The sequence below is a fragment of the Oncorhynchus kisutch genome, linkage group LG3 (genome assembly GCF_002021735.2).
Source record: "Oncorhynchus kisutch isolate 150728-3 linkage group LG3, Okis_V2, whole genome shotgun sequence".
NCBI lineage: Eukaryota > Metazoa > Chordata > Actinopteri > Salmoniformes > Salmonidae > Oncorhynchus > Oncorhynchus kisutch.
In genome coordinates, this window is record NC_034176.2 from 54,420,369 (window position 1) to 54,438,271 (window position 17,903).

Consider the following 17,903-nt stretch of genomic DNA (forward strand, 5'->3'; position numbering starts at 1 on the left):
CGGCCCAGTACATCACTGGGGCTAAGCTGCCTGCCACCCAGGACCTCTACACCAGGTGGTGTCAGAGGAAGGCCCTAAAAATTGCCAAAGACTCCAGCCACCCCAGTCATAGACTGTTCTCTCTACTACTGCATGGCAATCGGTTCCCGGAGTGCCAAGTCTAGGTGTTTTTATTTTTATTTTTTTTATTTTACCTTTATTTAACCAGGTAGGCAAGTTGAGAACAAGTTCTCATTTACAATTGCGACCTGGCCAAGATAAAGCAAAGCAGTTCGACAGATAAAACGACACAGAGTTACACATGGAGTAAAAACAAACATACAGTCAATAATGCAGTATAAACAAGTCTATATACAATGTGAGCAAATGAGGTGAGAAGGGAGGTAAAGGCAAAAAAGGCCATGATGGCAAAGTAAATACAATATAGCAAGTAAAATACTGGAATGGTAGTTTTGCAATGGAAGAATGTGCAAAGTAGAAATAAAAAAATAATGGGGTGCAAAGGAGCAAAATAAATAAATAAATAAAAATTAAATACAGTTGGGAAAGAGGTAGTTGTTTGGGCTAAATTATAGGTGGGCTATGTACAGGTGCAGTAATCTGTGAGCTGCTCTGACAGTTGGTGCTTAAAGCTAGTGAGGGAGATAAGTGTTTCCAGTTTCAGAGATTTTTGTAGTTCGTTCCAGTCATTGGCAGCAGAGAACTGGAAGGAGAGGCGGCCAAAGAAAGAATTGGTTTTGGGGGTGACTAGAGAGATATACCTGCTGGAGCGTGTGCTACAGGTGGGAGATGCTATGGTGACCAGCGAGCTGAGATAAGGGGGGACTTTACCTAGCAGGGTCTTGTAGATGACATGGAGCCAGTGGGTTTGGCGACGAGTATGAAGCGAGGGCCAGCCAACGAGAGCGTACAGGTCGCAATGGTGGGTAGTATATGGGGCTTTGGTGATAAAACGGATTGCACTGTGATAGACTGCATCCAATTTGTTGAGTAGGGTATTGGAGGCTATTTTGTAAATGACATCGCCAAAGTCGAGGATTGGTAGGATGGTCAGTTTTACAAGGGTATGTTTGGCAGCATGAGTGAAGGATGCTTTGTTGCGAAATAGGAAGCCAATTCTAGATTTAACTTTGGATTGGAGATGTTTGATATGGGTCTGGAAGGAGAGTTTACAGTCTAACCAGACACCTAAGTATTTGTAGTTGTCCACGTATTCTAAGTCAGAGCCGTCCAGAGTAGTGATGTTGGACAGGCGGGTAGGTGCAGGTAGCGATCGGTTGAAGAGCATGCATTTAGTTTTACTTGTATTTAAGAGCAATTGGAGGCCACGGAAGGAGAGTTGTATGGCATTGAAGCTTGCCTGGAGGGTTGTTAACACAGTGTCCAAAGAAGGGCCGGAAGTATACAGAATGGTGTCGTCTGCGTAGAGGTGGATCAGGGACTCACCAGCAGCAAGAGCGACCTCATTGATGTATACAGAGAAGAGAGTCGGTCCAAGAATTGAACCCTGTGGCACCCCCATAGAGACTGCCAGAGGTCCGGACAGCAGACCCTCCGATTTGACACACTGAACTCTATCAGAGAAGTAGTTGGTGAACCAGGCGAGGCAATCATTTGAGAAACCAAGGCTGTCGTGTGTAACGATCCTCTTCCTGTGAATGACTGGACCAAGGCGCAGCGTGAGACGTGTTCATGATATTTGATTAAAATCCGAACACTAGAACAAAAAACAACAAAGAGGAAAACGAACAGTTCTGTAAGGAAACTAACAATACAGAAAACAACTACCCACAAAACCCATGTGGGCAAGAGCTACCTAAGTATGGTTCCCAATCAGAGACAACGATAGACAGCTGTCCCTGATTGAGAACCATACCCGGCCAAAAACAAAGAAATACAAAAAACCTAGAAAAAGGAACATAGAATGCCCACCCTAGTCACACCTTGGCCTAACCAAAATAGAGAATAAAAGCCTCTCTATGGCCAGGGCGTGACACTAGGACAAAAAAGGCTTCTCAACAGTTTTTACCCCCAAGCCATAAGACTCCTGAACAGGTAATCAAATGGCAACCCGGACTATTTACATTGTGTGCCCCCCCCCAACCCCTCTTTTACGCTGCCGCTACTCTCTATTTATCATACATGCATAGTCACGTTAACCATACCTACATGTACTCTGGAGTAGATTTTCTGACTCGTCTCCCAGTCCCTGCCACTGTAAAACATCCCCAAAGCGCGATGCTGCCACCACCATGCTTCACCGTAGGGATGGTGCCAGGTTTCCTCCAGACGCGGCGCTTGGCATTCAGGCCAAAGAGTTCAATCTTGGTTTCATCAGACCAGAGATTGTTGTTTCTCATGGTCTGAGTCCTTTAGGTGCCTTTTGGCAGACTCCAAGCGGGCTGTGCCTTATTTGTCTGTGTATGAAGCCATCGACTTCTGGGATATCCCCCGTTTTCACGGATCATCGCGCCTGTGTGTGTGTTCCACTGTGTCTGTTCCACTTTGTCTATACGTGCCATTACCAAGTGTACAATACAAACGTCCACAATGTGTGTGTGTAGCATGTGTGCGGGCGTGTGCGCATGTCAGAGACATGTTTGTTCAGCACAGCCACTTCAAAAGGCCCATGGTTTCCCCACAGCGCGTAACGGCTCAACCTCGTCCCAAACTAAACCCAGGAGGAAAACGCTGCCGAGACCCGAAACCGCGCACGCAAAAACAAGCTTAAACGCATTAGAGGGGCCTAGCATCGGCCGACACTGCGTAGCCCACTTAACCGATTTCACTGTCGCAAGACCGTAATTTAGATCACCCATCAGTCAGTACTGACCTGTACATTCCCTGCCTATAGAAACATAGAGAGATAGACATAAAGTCTAAACAGAAAGCCATGACTGAGCCTGGGGGGCGGGGGGTGGTAGCAGTATCATACTTATAGACACTGTATACAGTTTAGAATGACGCGCAGCCTAAACATATGATGATGAATGTGTCCAGATTCAGGAAGATACTTTTTTTAGCAACATACAGTACAGTACTGTATGATACTTATAGAAATAGCTCAGGCGTATTTCCAGGACTGCCCAGAGAGCAACCATTTTTTGCCGTACACAGATGTCTTGCCAGAAAAAAAACTACAAATAAATAGACAACTAAAAGTGAATTGTTGTATTTTTGTTGCTTATATGTTCTATTGCTCCGTTCAATTGAATATCATTTAATATAGTCGACTTCTGTCTAAACTGCTTAGTCATATCCCCAAGTGGGACAGCCAGTCTTGATTTGGAGTGAAACTTTTAAAGTTCCTCCACATGAACACACTCAAACAGAGGCTACAGGCTCATCGGCCGGCCATTCATTCAGCACTGTCTGCACTGTCCGTACACTCTCACATGTGTGCATGCATGCACACCACGCACACCACACACGCACACCACGCATGCACACCACGCACACACACCACACATGCACACCACGCACCCACACCACACATGCACACCACGCACGCACACCACGCACACACACCACGCACACACAAGAGTAAGCACCCACGCGCACATCGGCATAGAAAGCACATACACACACAACACACTCTCTCACTCTCTTTCAATTCAATTCAAAGGGCTTTGTTGGCATGAGAAACATATGTTTACATAGATAATAAACTAAATGTGAAATACATAATACAAAATGAACCGTAAACATTACACCCACAAAAGCTACAAAGGAATAGAGACAGTTCAAAGGTCATATTATGTCTCTCAAGGTGAGAATGTAAAGCATAAGAGGAAGACCAACTGTATGCTCATGTCTCTCTACTGTGTAAAACAGGATGGTTCCAAGGACATGTTTTACATTCTCCTGTCAGCAACACTGAACAGTTCAGGCTCGTTTTTACTGAGCCTTAGCATCTTCAGCATTTTATTTCAAGGTAGTAAATCACTGAATGTTCCCGCTAGTAAACTTGTTGCTAATTTGGTACAGTAAAGCTTACTAAGTAAAATGATGTATTAAAACAGTGTATGATTATTTATTTTTTAAACACAAACTAATCACAAAATGTCAAATATGACTGAGTCAGACCCTGTGTCTGGTCACTAGGTAAAAGACCATGACCAATGGTACTATAAGTCTGGGTCGATTCCTAACTGTCATACAAATCGCACATTGACGTCATGTATGATTTGGGAGAAAGCTAGTTTCAGCACCCAGTGAGGCTAAGAGGAGAGCAGTGAAAAGATAGATGACAAACCTCAGGAGTTGTATCACTGTCCCAGTAGAGTAGAGACCAAAGAAGCTGAGCGCAGAAGCCAGGGTTCCAAACTCTGACAGACGTTCCACAGAGGGCAGTCTGAGTGGAACTGTTGTGCAGGAGTGAGTTGGGAGAGGGGGGGGGGGATTTGGCAGACACTCAACAGGGAAGGCAGGGGGTTTTGGGGGTGGGGGTGGATGATTCCAAACCCCCCTCCCTACCTGCCGTCTGTCCCTATGCACCCTTCACATCACTCTCTCTCTCTCTCTCTCACACACATCACCCTCTCCTTCTCTCGTTTCCCTCCATCTCTCCTGCCTCCATCGTTCATACAGTCTAACACAGGGGAATGGATTGCGACTGTGGAAGACAAACACAGCGAGTCTAGAAACAACCCCGGGAGACCAGCTGGGTGGTGACAACAGTGCAGAGAAGCGACATAAAACCTCTAACTAAATGCACAGTCAACACAGATTCGCCATGGGCTGAACACAGCCGAAAATAGAGCCGCATTAAGTCAGCACAGTAAACAGAGTGTCAGTTGATCTGAATACAGTGACGATTGATTGAATTTTTTATTTGTGTGACCACACACTAACGCGTACGCTGATAATCGGGAAGCGGGTACAGGGAGTGAATATTTAACAATGAATATAACATAGTGCAAAACAAGAAACACGAAAAGTGTACAGACAAGAAACAGAGTCAATAACGCCTGAGGAAAAAACCAAGGGGAATGACAGATTTAGGGGAGGTAATCAGGAAGGTCATGGAGTCCAGGTGCACGTAACGCTGGTGGCGGGTGTGCGTAATGATGAGGCAACTGGCGACGTGACAGTACCCCCTCCCTGACGCTGGGCACCAGCCGCCGGACGCCGCCGACCAGAGGAATGGTCCCGGGCCACCCCCAGGTGGTAAGGGTAGGCAACAACACATCTGCCACGCTGATCCTCAACACTGGGCCCCCTCAGGGGTGTGTACTCAGTCCCCTCCTGTACTCCTTGTTCACCCACGACTGTGTGGCCAAACACGACTCCAACACCATCATTAAGTTTGCTGACGACACAACAGTGGTAGGCGTGATCACCGACAACGGTGAGACAGCCTATAGGGAGGAGGTCAGAGACCTGGCCATGTGGTGCCAGGACAACAACCTCTCCCTCAATGTGAGCAAGACAAAGGAGCTGATCGTGGACTACAGGAAAAGGCGGGCCGAAACAGGCCCCCATTAACATCGATGGGGCTGTAGTGGATCGGGTCGAGAGTTTCAAGTTCCTTGGTGTCCACATCCCCAACAAACTATCATGGTCCAAACACACCAAGACAGTCGTGCAGAGGGCACGATAAAACCTTTTCCCCATCAGGAGACCGACATTTTTTGGCATGGGTCCCCAGATCCTCAAAAAGTTCTACATCTGCACCATCGAGAGGATCCTGACCGGTTGCATCACCGCTGGGTATGGCAACTGCTTGGCATCTGATCATAAGGCGCTACAGAGTGTAGTGCATATGACCCAGTACATCACTGGGGCCAAGCTTCCTGCCATCCAGGACCTATATAATAGGAGGCGTCAGAGGAAAGCCCATAAAATTGTCAGAGACTCCAGTCACCCAAGTCGTATAGACTGTTTTCTATGCTACCACACGGCAAGCAGTACCGGAGCGCCAAGTCTAGGACCAAAAGGCTCCTTAACAGCTTCTACCCCCAAGCCGCTGAACAATTAATCAAATGGCCACCGGACTACTTACATTGACACTCCCCTCCATTTGTTTTGTACACTGCTGCTACTCGCTGTTTATTATCTATACATAGACACTTCACCCCTACCTCAACTAACCTGTACCCCCGTACACTGACTTGGTACCGGTACTCCCTGTATATAGCCTTGTTATTGTTATTTTATTGTGTTACTTAAAAAATAAAATAAAAAAATTTTCTTTAGTTGATTTGGTCAATATTTTCTTAACTCTTCTTGAATTACACTGTTGGTTAAGGGCTTGTTAGTAAGTTCTACACTTGTTGTATTAGGCGCATGTGACAAATCAAGTTTGATTTGATTTGATTGATTTGGGGGCCAGGAGCGGGCCGGTCGCTTCTGCTGAGGCACGGGAACCTGACAAGCCGGCTGAGGCACGGGAACCTGACAAGCCGGCTGAGGCACGGGAACCTGACGAGCCGGCTGAGGCACGGGAACCTGACGAGCCGGCTGAGGCACGGGAACCTGACGAGCCGGCTGAGGCACGGGAACCTGACGAGCCGGCTGAGGCACGGGAACCTGACGAGCCGGCTGAGGCACGGGAACCTGACGAGCCGGCTGAGGCACGGGAACCTGACGAGCCGGCTGAGGCACGGGAGCCTGACGAGCCGGCTGAGGCACGGGAGCCTGACGAGCTGGCTGAGGCACTGGAACCTGACAAGCCGGCTGGGGCACGGGAACCTGACGAGCCGGCTGAGGCACGGGAGCCTGACGAGCCGGCTGAGGCACGGGAGCCTGACGAGCCGGCTGAGGCACGGGAGCCTGACAAGCCGGCTGAGGCATGGGAAGCATGCCGAGCCAACCGAGGTTAGAGAATCTGTCGAGCCAGCTGAGGCATCCCCAGTTGCTTCGGCAGCGGCACTGGGACCCGACGTCACCAGTAAAAAATGAAAATAAATATCCCTGTTGGTAGCCCTTGGTGAGGCGTTATTCTTTAACGTGTACGGTAATAAATAATAATAATAATAAAGACATGAAACAGAAACAGAGTCAATAAGGCCTGAGGAAAGAACCAGGGGGAGTGACAGATATAGGGGAGGTAATCAGGAAGGTTATAGAGTCCAGGTGACTGTCCAGAGGCACAGATGCGCGTAACGATGGTGGCAGGTGTGCGTAATGATGAGACCACTGGCGGCGTTGAGCCCCCGGTGAGGGGGAGCAGGGGGTAAACGTGACACACACCAACAAGATGCAGGCCAAGCAATGGTAATTGATTTAGGAAATTGATTCAGGGCACATCATATGACATAAAGCTTGGAGGCCTGGAGATGCTAAACGTGTTTAATTTCATTAAAGGTCAATTACCTTTGAGACCGGCAGACTTTTGCATGACATTAACCAGAGGACGAAATGTCATGATCGCCACAGCCCTAGTCATGGGTCATTCACAGTGTCCTGCTATAGGCAAGCACCTTTGAGGTTAGACAGAGCACAGTGCATAGCGGAAATACCAGCTAGAGGTCATGGTAAACTTTATAGCGCAACACTAGATCTAACACACACACACACCTCTATAAATCACACACTTGTCACCTCACCTTGTAACCCATATCAATGGCATTTAGCGAGGAGACATGCAGCACACACACTCTCTATAGGTCAGTGTCACGTGCAGGCACGCGCACGAACGAACGCAGGCACGCACACACACGCGCACACGAACACACGTAGTGTTTTCGACTGTCCTCGTAATACACAGTACTGAAGCTTGTACTGTTCATATCCTGTATCCCAAAGCTCCCTTAGCCAAGATAGAAGAATCATATGGCCAGCCAGGTAAATAGGTGAAGCATCTGGCACCATAAATCATATCTAGTTTGACTCATAACATTGTTTATCTAACGAATAACCTTTTATGCACTCAACATGGGCAACAAAGACGAATACTCTATTTCATGGCAGAACTCACTCACATCGCAGTAAAGCGCTTCAGCACTGATGGAGTGCATTGTGGGTGAGGGTGTCTGCACTCAGGGACCTGTATTCACAGAGCGTCTCAGAGTAGGAGTGCTGATCTGGAATCAGTTTAGCCTTTTGTATCATCATGAATAATATTATACGGACAGATCTTAGCTCAGCACCCCTACTGTAACATGAGACGCTTTGTGGATAGGCCTTGGTCTATTCTGAGAAAGGGTGACTCCTATGGCCTCCCACACTATAACGGCCTGATTAGGATAGCTGCTATACTCACAGACGTCATCATCCACACCATGACCAGGACAGACTGTCAGCGTTTAATGACAGGTGGTTTAGACATTTGGTCCTTTATGGCTGTGCATGTGTCTGGAATTCAACCTCGGGCAATATGGCCCACTCAGAGCCTGATCCATGACTCGAAATACGATCAAGACGTGTGTGTGTGTGTGTACATACATTGATCGCATTTCGAGTCATGGATCAGGCTTTGAGTGGGCCATATTGCCCAAGGTTGAATTCCAGACACATGCACAGTCATAAAGGTGAGTGTGTGTATGTGTATGTGTATGTGTATGTGTATGTGTATGTGTATGTGTATGTGTATGTGTGTGTGTATGTGTGTGTGTGTGTGTGAGTGTGTGTGCGAAGGACAGGCGTACCTTTGTGCAGGTGAACGGCTGGTTTGGTCTTGTCTGTGAAGCCCTGACTGCGCCGGTTGCCGGCGGCGCCAACCGACCCGCGAGGTGTGATGTCACTGCCAGCAGTGGACACCCTTGCACTAGGGCCTGGAAGTCTGAGAGAGAGAGAGAGAGAGAGAGAGAGAGAGAGAGAGAGAGAGAGTTTACACTCAATGGCACAAACAGCAAAGTTTAGGCAATACATTCATTAAACGTCCAATATTTTTCCACCTTTCAGTAACCCCATATTATTAGCTAATCTCCTGTGTAGCCGTAGCCAGGAGTCGAAGTCCGCATTCTACACTCTATTCCAGCCGGGTCTGTCTCTCACGTAGACCTATTAATTCCTAATTCAGCATTAGAGGAGGAAACATAATTCTGTGGCTGTTCGGCGTTGGTCTGATAAATAGATTTCGACCGATAGTTCAATTCCGGTGTGAAACATCTTATTTCCTTCTTTGAGTGACCTTAAATTTAAAATATATATATTTTTTTATCCTTAACATGACCAAGTAGGACTGCAATGGGAGTTTGTTAGTGGGAGAATAGGTCTAGCTCAGACTGCTGTTAGCTCGTGAATGAACTGTCTTATGAATTAAACTGGGGTTCTGGGCTATAAGAAGTCATTATTAAGTTCCTGTCTGACAATAAAGACTATGATGACATGAGCATTCTGAAATGAACACACTGAAAATGTTCGTGTATAAACAATATATATATGTTTTTTTAATCCATTTAGCAGACACTTCTATTTAAAGGGGAGTTAAAGTAGACTTATTTGCGATGCAGACATTTTACGTACGGGGGATCCTGGGAATCAGACCCGCTATTCTGACATTGCAAGAACTGTGATCTACCAACTGAGCAGCAAAATGTTATACCCAATTTAATTCTGAGGGAGATATTAAGTCACAGGCTTCACTGCTAGCCTATTCATGATATACACCGTTTACAATTCACTGACGAAAGGTGTTCTGTCCGTTCTCGTTCGGGATGTGGCCACATTAAATCGTAATCATGAAATGATCCTAATGTTGCTCCCCTTGGCTGCACATCCAAGACAGTTTTCATTCAAGTTGAGAAAGTAAGAAAATAAAACAATTCAGATTAAAAGGAAAAGTGGTGGAGGAGAAACGCATTACAATCTGAAAAGGAGAGAGAAAAACACATTTCCAGATATTGAATGTATTTATGCCCAGCTGAACATTAACCTGCAGTTACACATGCTGACCAGAGCGCGGGGCTATTGCGTTTGTTTTTGAGGTAAATTTGCCGGAGCAGGTGCAAAAACGACCAGGGATGGACAGCATGCGCTCTCCACTGGCTCGACAAAAAGACCATGTTTCCTGTTTCCTATATTCAACCTAACTTCTGTTTCCCCCGAAAAACAGATGCGGGGACTCTGTTCAGGCATCTTCCTATGCCTATGTTGGGTTTAGGCAGCATGCAGTCATTTAGTTCAGAAAAACAGTGACATGCTTGTGAAACAAAGTCCATGGTCATCATTCATAAAGTGTCTCAGAGTAGGAGTGTTCATCTAGGATTAGGTCCTTCTTTTCGGTACTCATATAAAAAGGCTAAACTGCTCCTAGGTCAGTACTACTACTTTATGACACTTTATGAATACGGGCCCAGATGAATGTATAAACCCGAATCACTGAATAAACATTCTCTCACAGTACACAGTACAGCAGCAGTAGGACGGTAGTCGTGGCCTATCCTATCCGCTATCGTAACGTCCGACCGAATTCAAGACGTCCACTCCTCCATCTCGGGTTAACTATTAGGGACATGTTCACAGTGAGACGCGCTGGCTCATGAGACGTGCTCGCTCACATTCTTGTGTGTCGCGGAACACGTGCCCACACTCACATCGCACGCACACACGCACAGGTTATCCAAAGGTCCCTCGCAGCCCATTAAGCAGATATGCCAAATGAGGCGTGATGCCAGAGTCAGACAAGACTTTCCAAAATGGAGTGCCCTCTCTTCAAAACTCATACAGAGTAGAATAGCAGTTTCAGGTAGAAGTTGCCCTTACCACAGATCTAAGATCATATTAATACACCCTCTATAGTAACCATAGCATGTTGACAAAGATCTGACCCTGTATCAGTTGTTATTGACAACTTCTACCTACTCTTGAAATGGGGGGAGAATAGAAGATGAGGAGGAGGAGGAGTGGAGGAGGAAGATGCATGACCACAAAGATGAGCGAGCGAGAAAGAGGGAGAGAAAAAGAGCTGACCTAGAGGACTTTTTCTGACCAAGGGAAAACCTGAGCAGTTTACTCTGAGACCCATCCCTAGAGGAGAGAGAGAGAGAGAGAAAGAAAGAGAAGGAGAGTGATATGGAAGACAAGAGAGAGAAAGAAAGGATAATTTTACATTTGCAGACAACTGGAGCTAAGACACCTGGAAAGAGAGAGGAAATCAGACAGAGACGATGAATTGAACATTGACGACATCAACAAGAGGGAAAGAGGGAAGACATCTACAATTCAAAGTATTATGAACTACAACTCCCAGTGATCCAACAGGCTTACCTGGACTGCATCTCGACCTGTGCTGTTTTCTGGGCTGCTTGTGCTGTGGGGGCCGGAGTCTCATGCGTATGGGTGGCAGGCTGGCTGCTGAGCTGGGCAGGGGCGCTGGTCTGCTGGCTCAGGGGAGGATGAGGGCTCTGGGACTGGGACTTAAGGGGGGGCTGGGAGTGCTGGCGGTGGGCCTGCTGCTGCTTGTAGCGAGACAGGCTGAAGAAGAGGCCCAGAATGGCCTTCAGATTCCCATTGCGGATCTCTGCGTAAGGAGTGCAGGGGAGAGAGGTAAACAAACAGACAGGGAGAGAGAGAGAGATGAAGGAAGAAGGAGAGAGAGAGAGAGAGAGAGAGAGAGAGGGAAGGAGAGAGAGAGATGAAGAGGAAGGAAGAAGGAGAGCGAGAGAGAGAGAGACAGAGAGAGAGAGAGAGAGAGATGAAGAGGAAGGAAGAAGGAGAGCGAGAGAGAGAGAGACAGAGAGAGAGAGAGAGAGAGAGAGAGATGAAGAGGAAGGAAGAAGGAGAGCGAGAGAGAGAGAGAGAGAGAGAGAGAGAGAGAGAGAGAGAGAGAGAGAGATACAGAAAGGAAAGTAAGCTACAAGCTCACTACACAATATTCTAGCCACTACAGTCAGTCAAAGTAGTCTCAGCAGGTGTGTGTGACTGGTGAGTGTGAGTGTTTACCTTCTGCAGACAGGCCCTGTATGTTGACTCCTTTGGCTACCAGGAAACTGAGGCAGGCATCAATGTTCCCAATCTGGAGGAGAAGAAGAGAGCGACACAGAGAACTTAGAACGGGTGTGCTTCTGAGTTTACATTCAGACTGAACTCAACTCATCGCACAACGCACGTAAGCAGTTATCAGCAGCCTACTTAGTGGCATGTTTACAGGGGTTGACTTCGCAGAGTGCCGACCTGAAAAAGGTGAGTGGATCGTTTAATGACATAGCCTAGTCAAAGCAGTATACAAATAAGCCAGACGTACACCACTCCTGGAGTACCTTAGACGACGAAGCGTTCTACTTTGACCCTGTTACTAAGATACCAGCCAATGGAACCACACCGACCCAGCTGTGCTGAGCTGTCAGCAATCGACAGCCAGGCGATATGATTGGTAGACAGAATTAGCTTCGGGTCAGGTGGCCCTATTTCGATACGGCCCATTGGCTGCACATGGCATTACCAGGTGAACCAAATCAAATGGAGTAATCGAATGACATCATCAATAAAAAAAATATGGGAGAACAAAGGTTGTCAACGGTGAGGTTCAGGTGAACAAACAGGGAGTGACTAAGCAATATACCAATTGATTCTTACGCCACAGCCAGCTGTCACTTTCACTGCTCATGCTGTTGAGGAGTGGCCATTGGGACTATACTCTTAGACTGTTCAACCAGGGAACCTTCATCAAAACGGAATCTGTCTTACGCTATATACCGAGGCATATTGAATCACCGCCATCGGTAACAGCTAGCACACACCCTAGTAATACACTTCAGTAGTACATTTTCCACCAAAGCACTTAACTACAAACCACTCTGAAAACAGGTCGAACATTGTCCCTGCAAACTGTACACAAACGATGCTATAAGCAGATCTAGAATACATAAACAGCTGAACTGAAATAGAAGCAATCACAATTACCTTCTATTAGTGTGGATTGGGTTCCAACTGAGCAGAGTTCAGAGTTTCCATTTAGGAAAATAACATCGTACTTTATAGGAAACTAACTAAAATAACATGACCTATTCAATACATTAATAGCAACATCCTCCTTCTAACCCTATGATTCTAGATCAGGCCTGTCAATGACGTCATATGACGAAACGGAAGCAGACTCCAGATCAGCGAGTGAGCTGTAACGGCAGTCTGGCCCCTCTGTCATCTCTGTGACCCGCTGACCCCAGAACAGCTGTTATAGGGTGACACATGCTGGAAGGGTCGGGGAGCACACAGACTGAGAACCAGGAGGAATTTAGCCCAGGCTCTGCTCGCTACAACGTTAAAATATCCCCCATTCACTAAAATGCCCTTTCTTTTTAAATATCCCAGACCCAAATGCCTCCATCGCCTCACTGAACTACCCGCCAGCCACCCTGAAATACCGCCCAGACCCTAGCTTGACTAAGATACCCCTCCTCTTAAATGTCACCATCTTCCTTGTGATATACCCGCAACCATACAGGTACAGGTACTCATGCGCTCGCACACACGCACACACACACACACACACACACACACACACACACACACACACACACACACACACTACTAAAATACTGCCCTGGCCCCTTCTATGATATACCCCTGACCCAAATACCCCTGGTACTGAGGGGGTAAAAATAAGATGCTTCTGGCTAAATAAAAACACCTGCTGAGAGATCAGTACTCATGCATTTTAGAAAACATGTTTAATCTGTATTCAAACAGGGGATCGATTCAGAATTTCAACTTTGGGTATTCCAGTGTAGTGCGGGGAAAGTGAGAACTCATCCAACTGTTGGAATGGAAAATCGAACGAGGGAGACACAGGTGCTTTGACAAGGAGTTCTCTACTTTAAACACAACCGCCTATCTGCCACTCCTCCTCTCGCACTTGTCCACTTTTCCCACTCCTATCTTCCCCTCCTCCTCTCATGTCCTTCTATCCTTTTCTACTTTTCTCGTATTCCCCCTCATCCTCTCTTGTCCCGTCTTCTCTTCTGGGCTCTCCACTCCTTTCTCTCCTCTGTTCTGATCAGGCAGTGCTCCTCTCATCAACGGTGTACATGATTAATCAACCTTGAGTAAACACAGTCTGGTTATTCATTAGAGTGTAATAAAGCCACTGAGTCAATAGGTGTTGTGCCGAGCTTTGACGTCATGGGGACAACACAGGGAACCGTGATGGAGTATATAAAGTTGAAGTCGGAAGTTTACATACACTTAGGTTGGAGTCATTAAAACTCGCTTTTCAAACCACTCCACAATTTTCTTTTTAACAAACTATAGTTTTGGCAAGTCGGTTAGGACATCTACTTTGTGCATGACACAAGTGATATTTCCAACAATTATTAACAGACAGATTATTTCACTGTATCACAATTCCAGTGGGTCAGAAGTTTACATACACTAAGTTGACTGTGCAGCCGTCATACCACTCAGGAAGGAGACGAGTTCTGTCTCCTAGAGATGAACGTACTTTGATGCGAAAAGTGCAAATCAATTCCAGAACAACAGCAAAGGACCTTGTGAAGATGCTGGAGGAAACAGGTACAAAAGTATCTATATCCACAGAAAAACGAGTCCTATATCAACATAACCTGAGAGGCCGCTCAGTAAGGAAGAAGACACTGTTCCAAAACCGCCATAAAAAAGCTAGACAGCGGTTTGCAACTGCACATGGGGACAAAGATCTTATTTTTTGGAGAAATGTCCTCTGGTCTGATGAAACAAAAATAGAACTGTTTGGCCATAATGACCATCATTATGTTAGGAGGAAAAAGGGGGAGGCTTGCAAGCCGAAGAACACCATCCCAACCGTGAAGCACGGGGGTGGCAGCATCATGTTGTAGGGATGCTTTGCTGCAGGAGGAACTGGTGCACTTTACAAAATAGATGGCATCATGATGATAGAAAATGATGTGGATATATTGAAGCAACATCTCAAGACATCAGTCAGGAAGTTAAAGCTTGGTCGCAAATGGTTTTCCAAATGGACAATGACCCTAAGCAGACTTCCAAAGTTGTGGCAAAATGGCTTAAGGACAACAAAGTCAAGGTATTGGAGTGGCCATCACAAAGCCCTGACCTCAATCCTATAGAACATTTGTGGGCAGAACTGAAAAAGTGTGTGCGAGCAAGGAGGCCTACAAACCTGACTCAGTTACGGAATGGGCCAAACTTCACCCAACTTATTGTGGGAAGCATGTGGAAGCCTAGCCCGAAACGTTTGACCCAAGTTAAACCATTTAAAGGCAATGCTACCAAATACTAATTGAGTGTATGTAAACTTCTGACCCACTGGGAATGTGATGAAATAAATAAAAGCTGAAATAAGAAATTCTCTCGACTATTGTTCTGACATTTCACATTCTTAAAATAAAGCGGTGATCCTAATCTAAGACAGGGAATTTTTACTAGGATTAAATGTCAGGAATTGTGAAAAATGTATTTGTGAGTTTAAATATATTTGGCTAAGGTGCATGTAAACTTCCGACTTCAACTGTAAGTCTCTCCCTCTCCAACCTATACACTAAACACACACTAGACATGTCACAGACGTGTCACAGACATGTCACAACCACAGATAATCTAACCCTGCAGGTAGATTGAACACTGGACAGAAGCAGTACTCAAATTACACTGCAACTGAATAACTTGCAATCCCACATTTTTTTAAAACAGGCCCAGTTATATGGCCACCTTGGGAAGCAACAATAATTAGATAATTAAATCAACAACAATGAGAAATTACACTGCCTAAAAAATGACCATTATTATTACAAAATAATACAGAACACCAACCGTCGTCATAGCAAAATACAACTTTCAAAACCAAGATACAATTCTAACATCCGTCCGTAGAGTTTCCTCTTACCTAGAAAGGTCTCTGGAACCTGTCTTGATGGCATAAACACAGCAAATACAATATCACACTAACCACTGTTCTATTGTACTGGGCCTCTCTCTCAGACACACACACCTCTCTCTAAGGCTGTCATCACATGCTGGGTCTCAGCCAGCCAGCAGCACAGTAGGGCCGGCCCTGCAACTGCCCTATGAACAAACACTTTTTTTTTACACCACAGAGAATCTATTGTTTGTGTGTGTGTGTGTGTGTGTGTGTGTGTGTGTGTGTGTGTGTGTGTGTGTGTGTGTGTGTGTGTGTGTGTGTGTGTGTGTGTGTGTGTGTGTGTGTGTGTACGCCCCCTCACCGGAAGAAGCTTTGTTATTGTCTTAAGGAATCCTGGCTTGTGGCATGACTGAGTCGGCGCCTGTCTGTTTCTCCTCCCGCCTTTCACACTCTCAAGACAGTTTCACTGAGACCACCTCACCTGTGAACCAAGGAGACACTAACCCCGTACATACCTCTCTCGCTTCACGGTACCCTTACGTTGTGGGTTTTAGAGAGGCAGCAACCCTGTAGTCGGTCAACACAACGCAATAACACAACTTTAACATACAGTCGTGGCCAAACGTTTTGAGAATGACACAAATATCAATTTCCCACAAAGTTTGCTGCTTCAGTGTCTTTAGATATTTTAGTCAGATGTTACTGTTGAATACTGAAGTATAATTACAAGCGTTTCATAAGTGTCAAAGGCTTTTATTGACAATTACATGAAGTTGATGCAAAGAGTCAATATTTGCATTGTTGACCCTTCTTTTACAAGACCTCTGCAATCCGCCCTGGCATGCTGTCAATTAACTTATGGGCCACATCCTGACTGATGGCAGCCCATTCTTGTATAATGAATGCTTGGAGTTTGTCAGAGTTTGTGGGTTTTTGTTTGTCCACCCGCCTCGTGAGGATTGATCACAAGTTCTCAATGGGATTAAGGTCTGGGGAGTTTCCTGGCTATGGACCCAAAATATCGATGTTTTGTTCCCCGAGCCACTTAGTTATCACTTTTTCCTTATGGCAAGGTGCTCCATCATGCTGGAAAAGGCATTGTTCGTCACCAAACTGTTCCTGGATGGTTGGGAGAAGTTGCTCTCGGAGGATGTGTTGGTACCATTCTTTATTTATGGCTGTGTTCTTAGGCAAAATTGTGAGTGAGCCCACTCCCTTGGCTGAGATGCAACCCCACACATGAATGGCCTCAGGATGCTTTATTGTTGGAATGACACAGGATTGATGGTAGCGCTCACATTGTCTTCTCCGGACAAGCTTTTTTCCGGATGCCCCAACCAATAGGAAAGGGGATTCAGAGAAAGTTACTTTACCCCAGTCCTCAGCAGTCCAATCCCTGTACCTTTTGCAGGATATCAGTCTGTCCCTGATGTTTTTCCTGGAGAGAAGTGGCTTCTTTGCTGCCCTTCTTGACACCAGGCCATCCTCCAAAAGTCTTTGCCTCACTGTGCGTGCAGATGCACTCACACCTGCCTGCTGCCATTCCTGAGCAAGCTCTGTACTGGTGGTGCCCCGATCCCGCAGCTGAATCAACTTTAGGAGACGGTCCTGGCACTTGCTGGACTTTCTTGGGCGCCCTGAAGCCTTCTTCACAACAATTGAACCGCTCTGCTTGAAGTTCTTGATGATCCGATAAATGGTTGATTTAGGTGCAATCTTAGTGGCTGCAATATCCTTGCCTGTGAAGCCCTTTTTGTGCAAAGCAATGATGACGGCACGTGTTTCCTTGCAGGTAACCATGGTTGACAGAGGAAGAACAATGATTCCAAGCACCACCCTCCTTTTGAAGCTTCCAGTCTGTTATTCGAACTCAATCAGCATGACAGAGTGATCTCCAGCCTAATCCTCGTCAACAGCTGGTCCTTTTGTGGCAGGGAAATGTTTTTTGGTGATTCAATTCATTTGCATGGCAAAGAGGGACTTTGCAATTAATTGCAATTCCTCTGATGACTCTTCATAACATTATGGAATCTATGCAAATTGCCATCATACAAACTGAGGCAGCAGACTTTGTGAAAATGTACATTTGTGTCATTCTCAAAACTTTTGGCCACGACTGTACTGTACCTCCTGATGTAATTCAACTAGACAGTTTTATAGTGTTACACAACTACCTTCTTTGAAAGCTGGTAGCACTGGTGCC

At 46.1% G+C, this 17,903-nt stretch overlaps 1 protein-coding gene across 1 annotated transcript in view; it reads right to left on the reverse strand.

Annotated features, from left to right (window-relative positions):
* LOC109884892 (neuron navigator 2) overlaps window positions 1-17,903 on the reverse strand; it is a 136,951-nt gene that overhangs the window by 82,795 nt on the left and 36,253 nt on the right. The window contains 3 exon segments of the mRNA XM_031808290.1: window positions 8,592-8,725; window positions 11,155-11,407; window positions 11,830-11,902. Of these exon segments, the coding sequence (XP_031664150.1) occupies window positions 8,592-8,725; window positions 11,155-11,407; window positions 11,830-11,902 (460 nt within the window).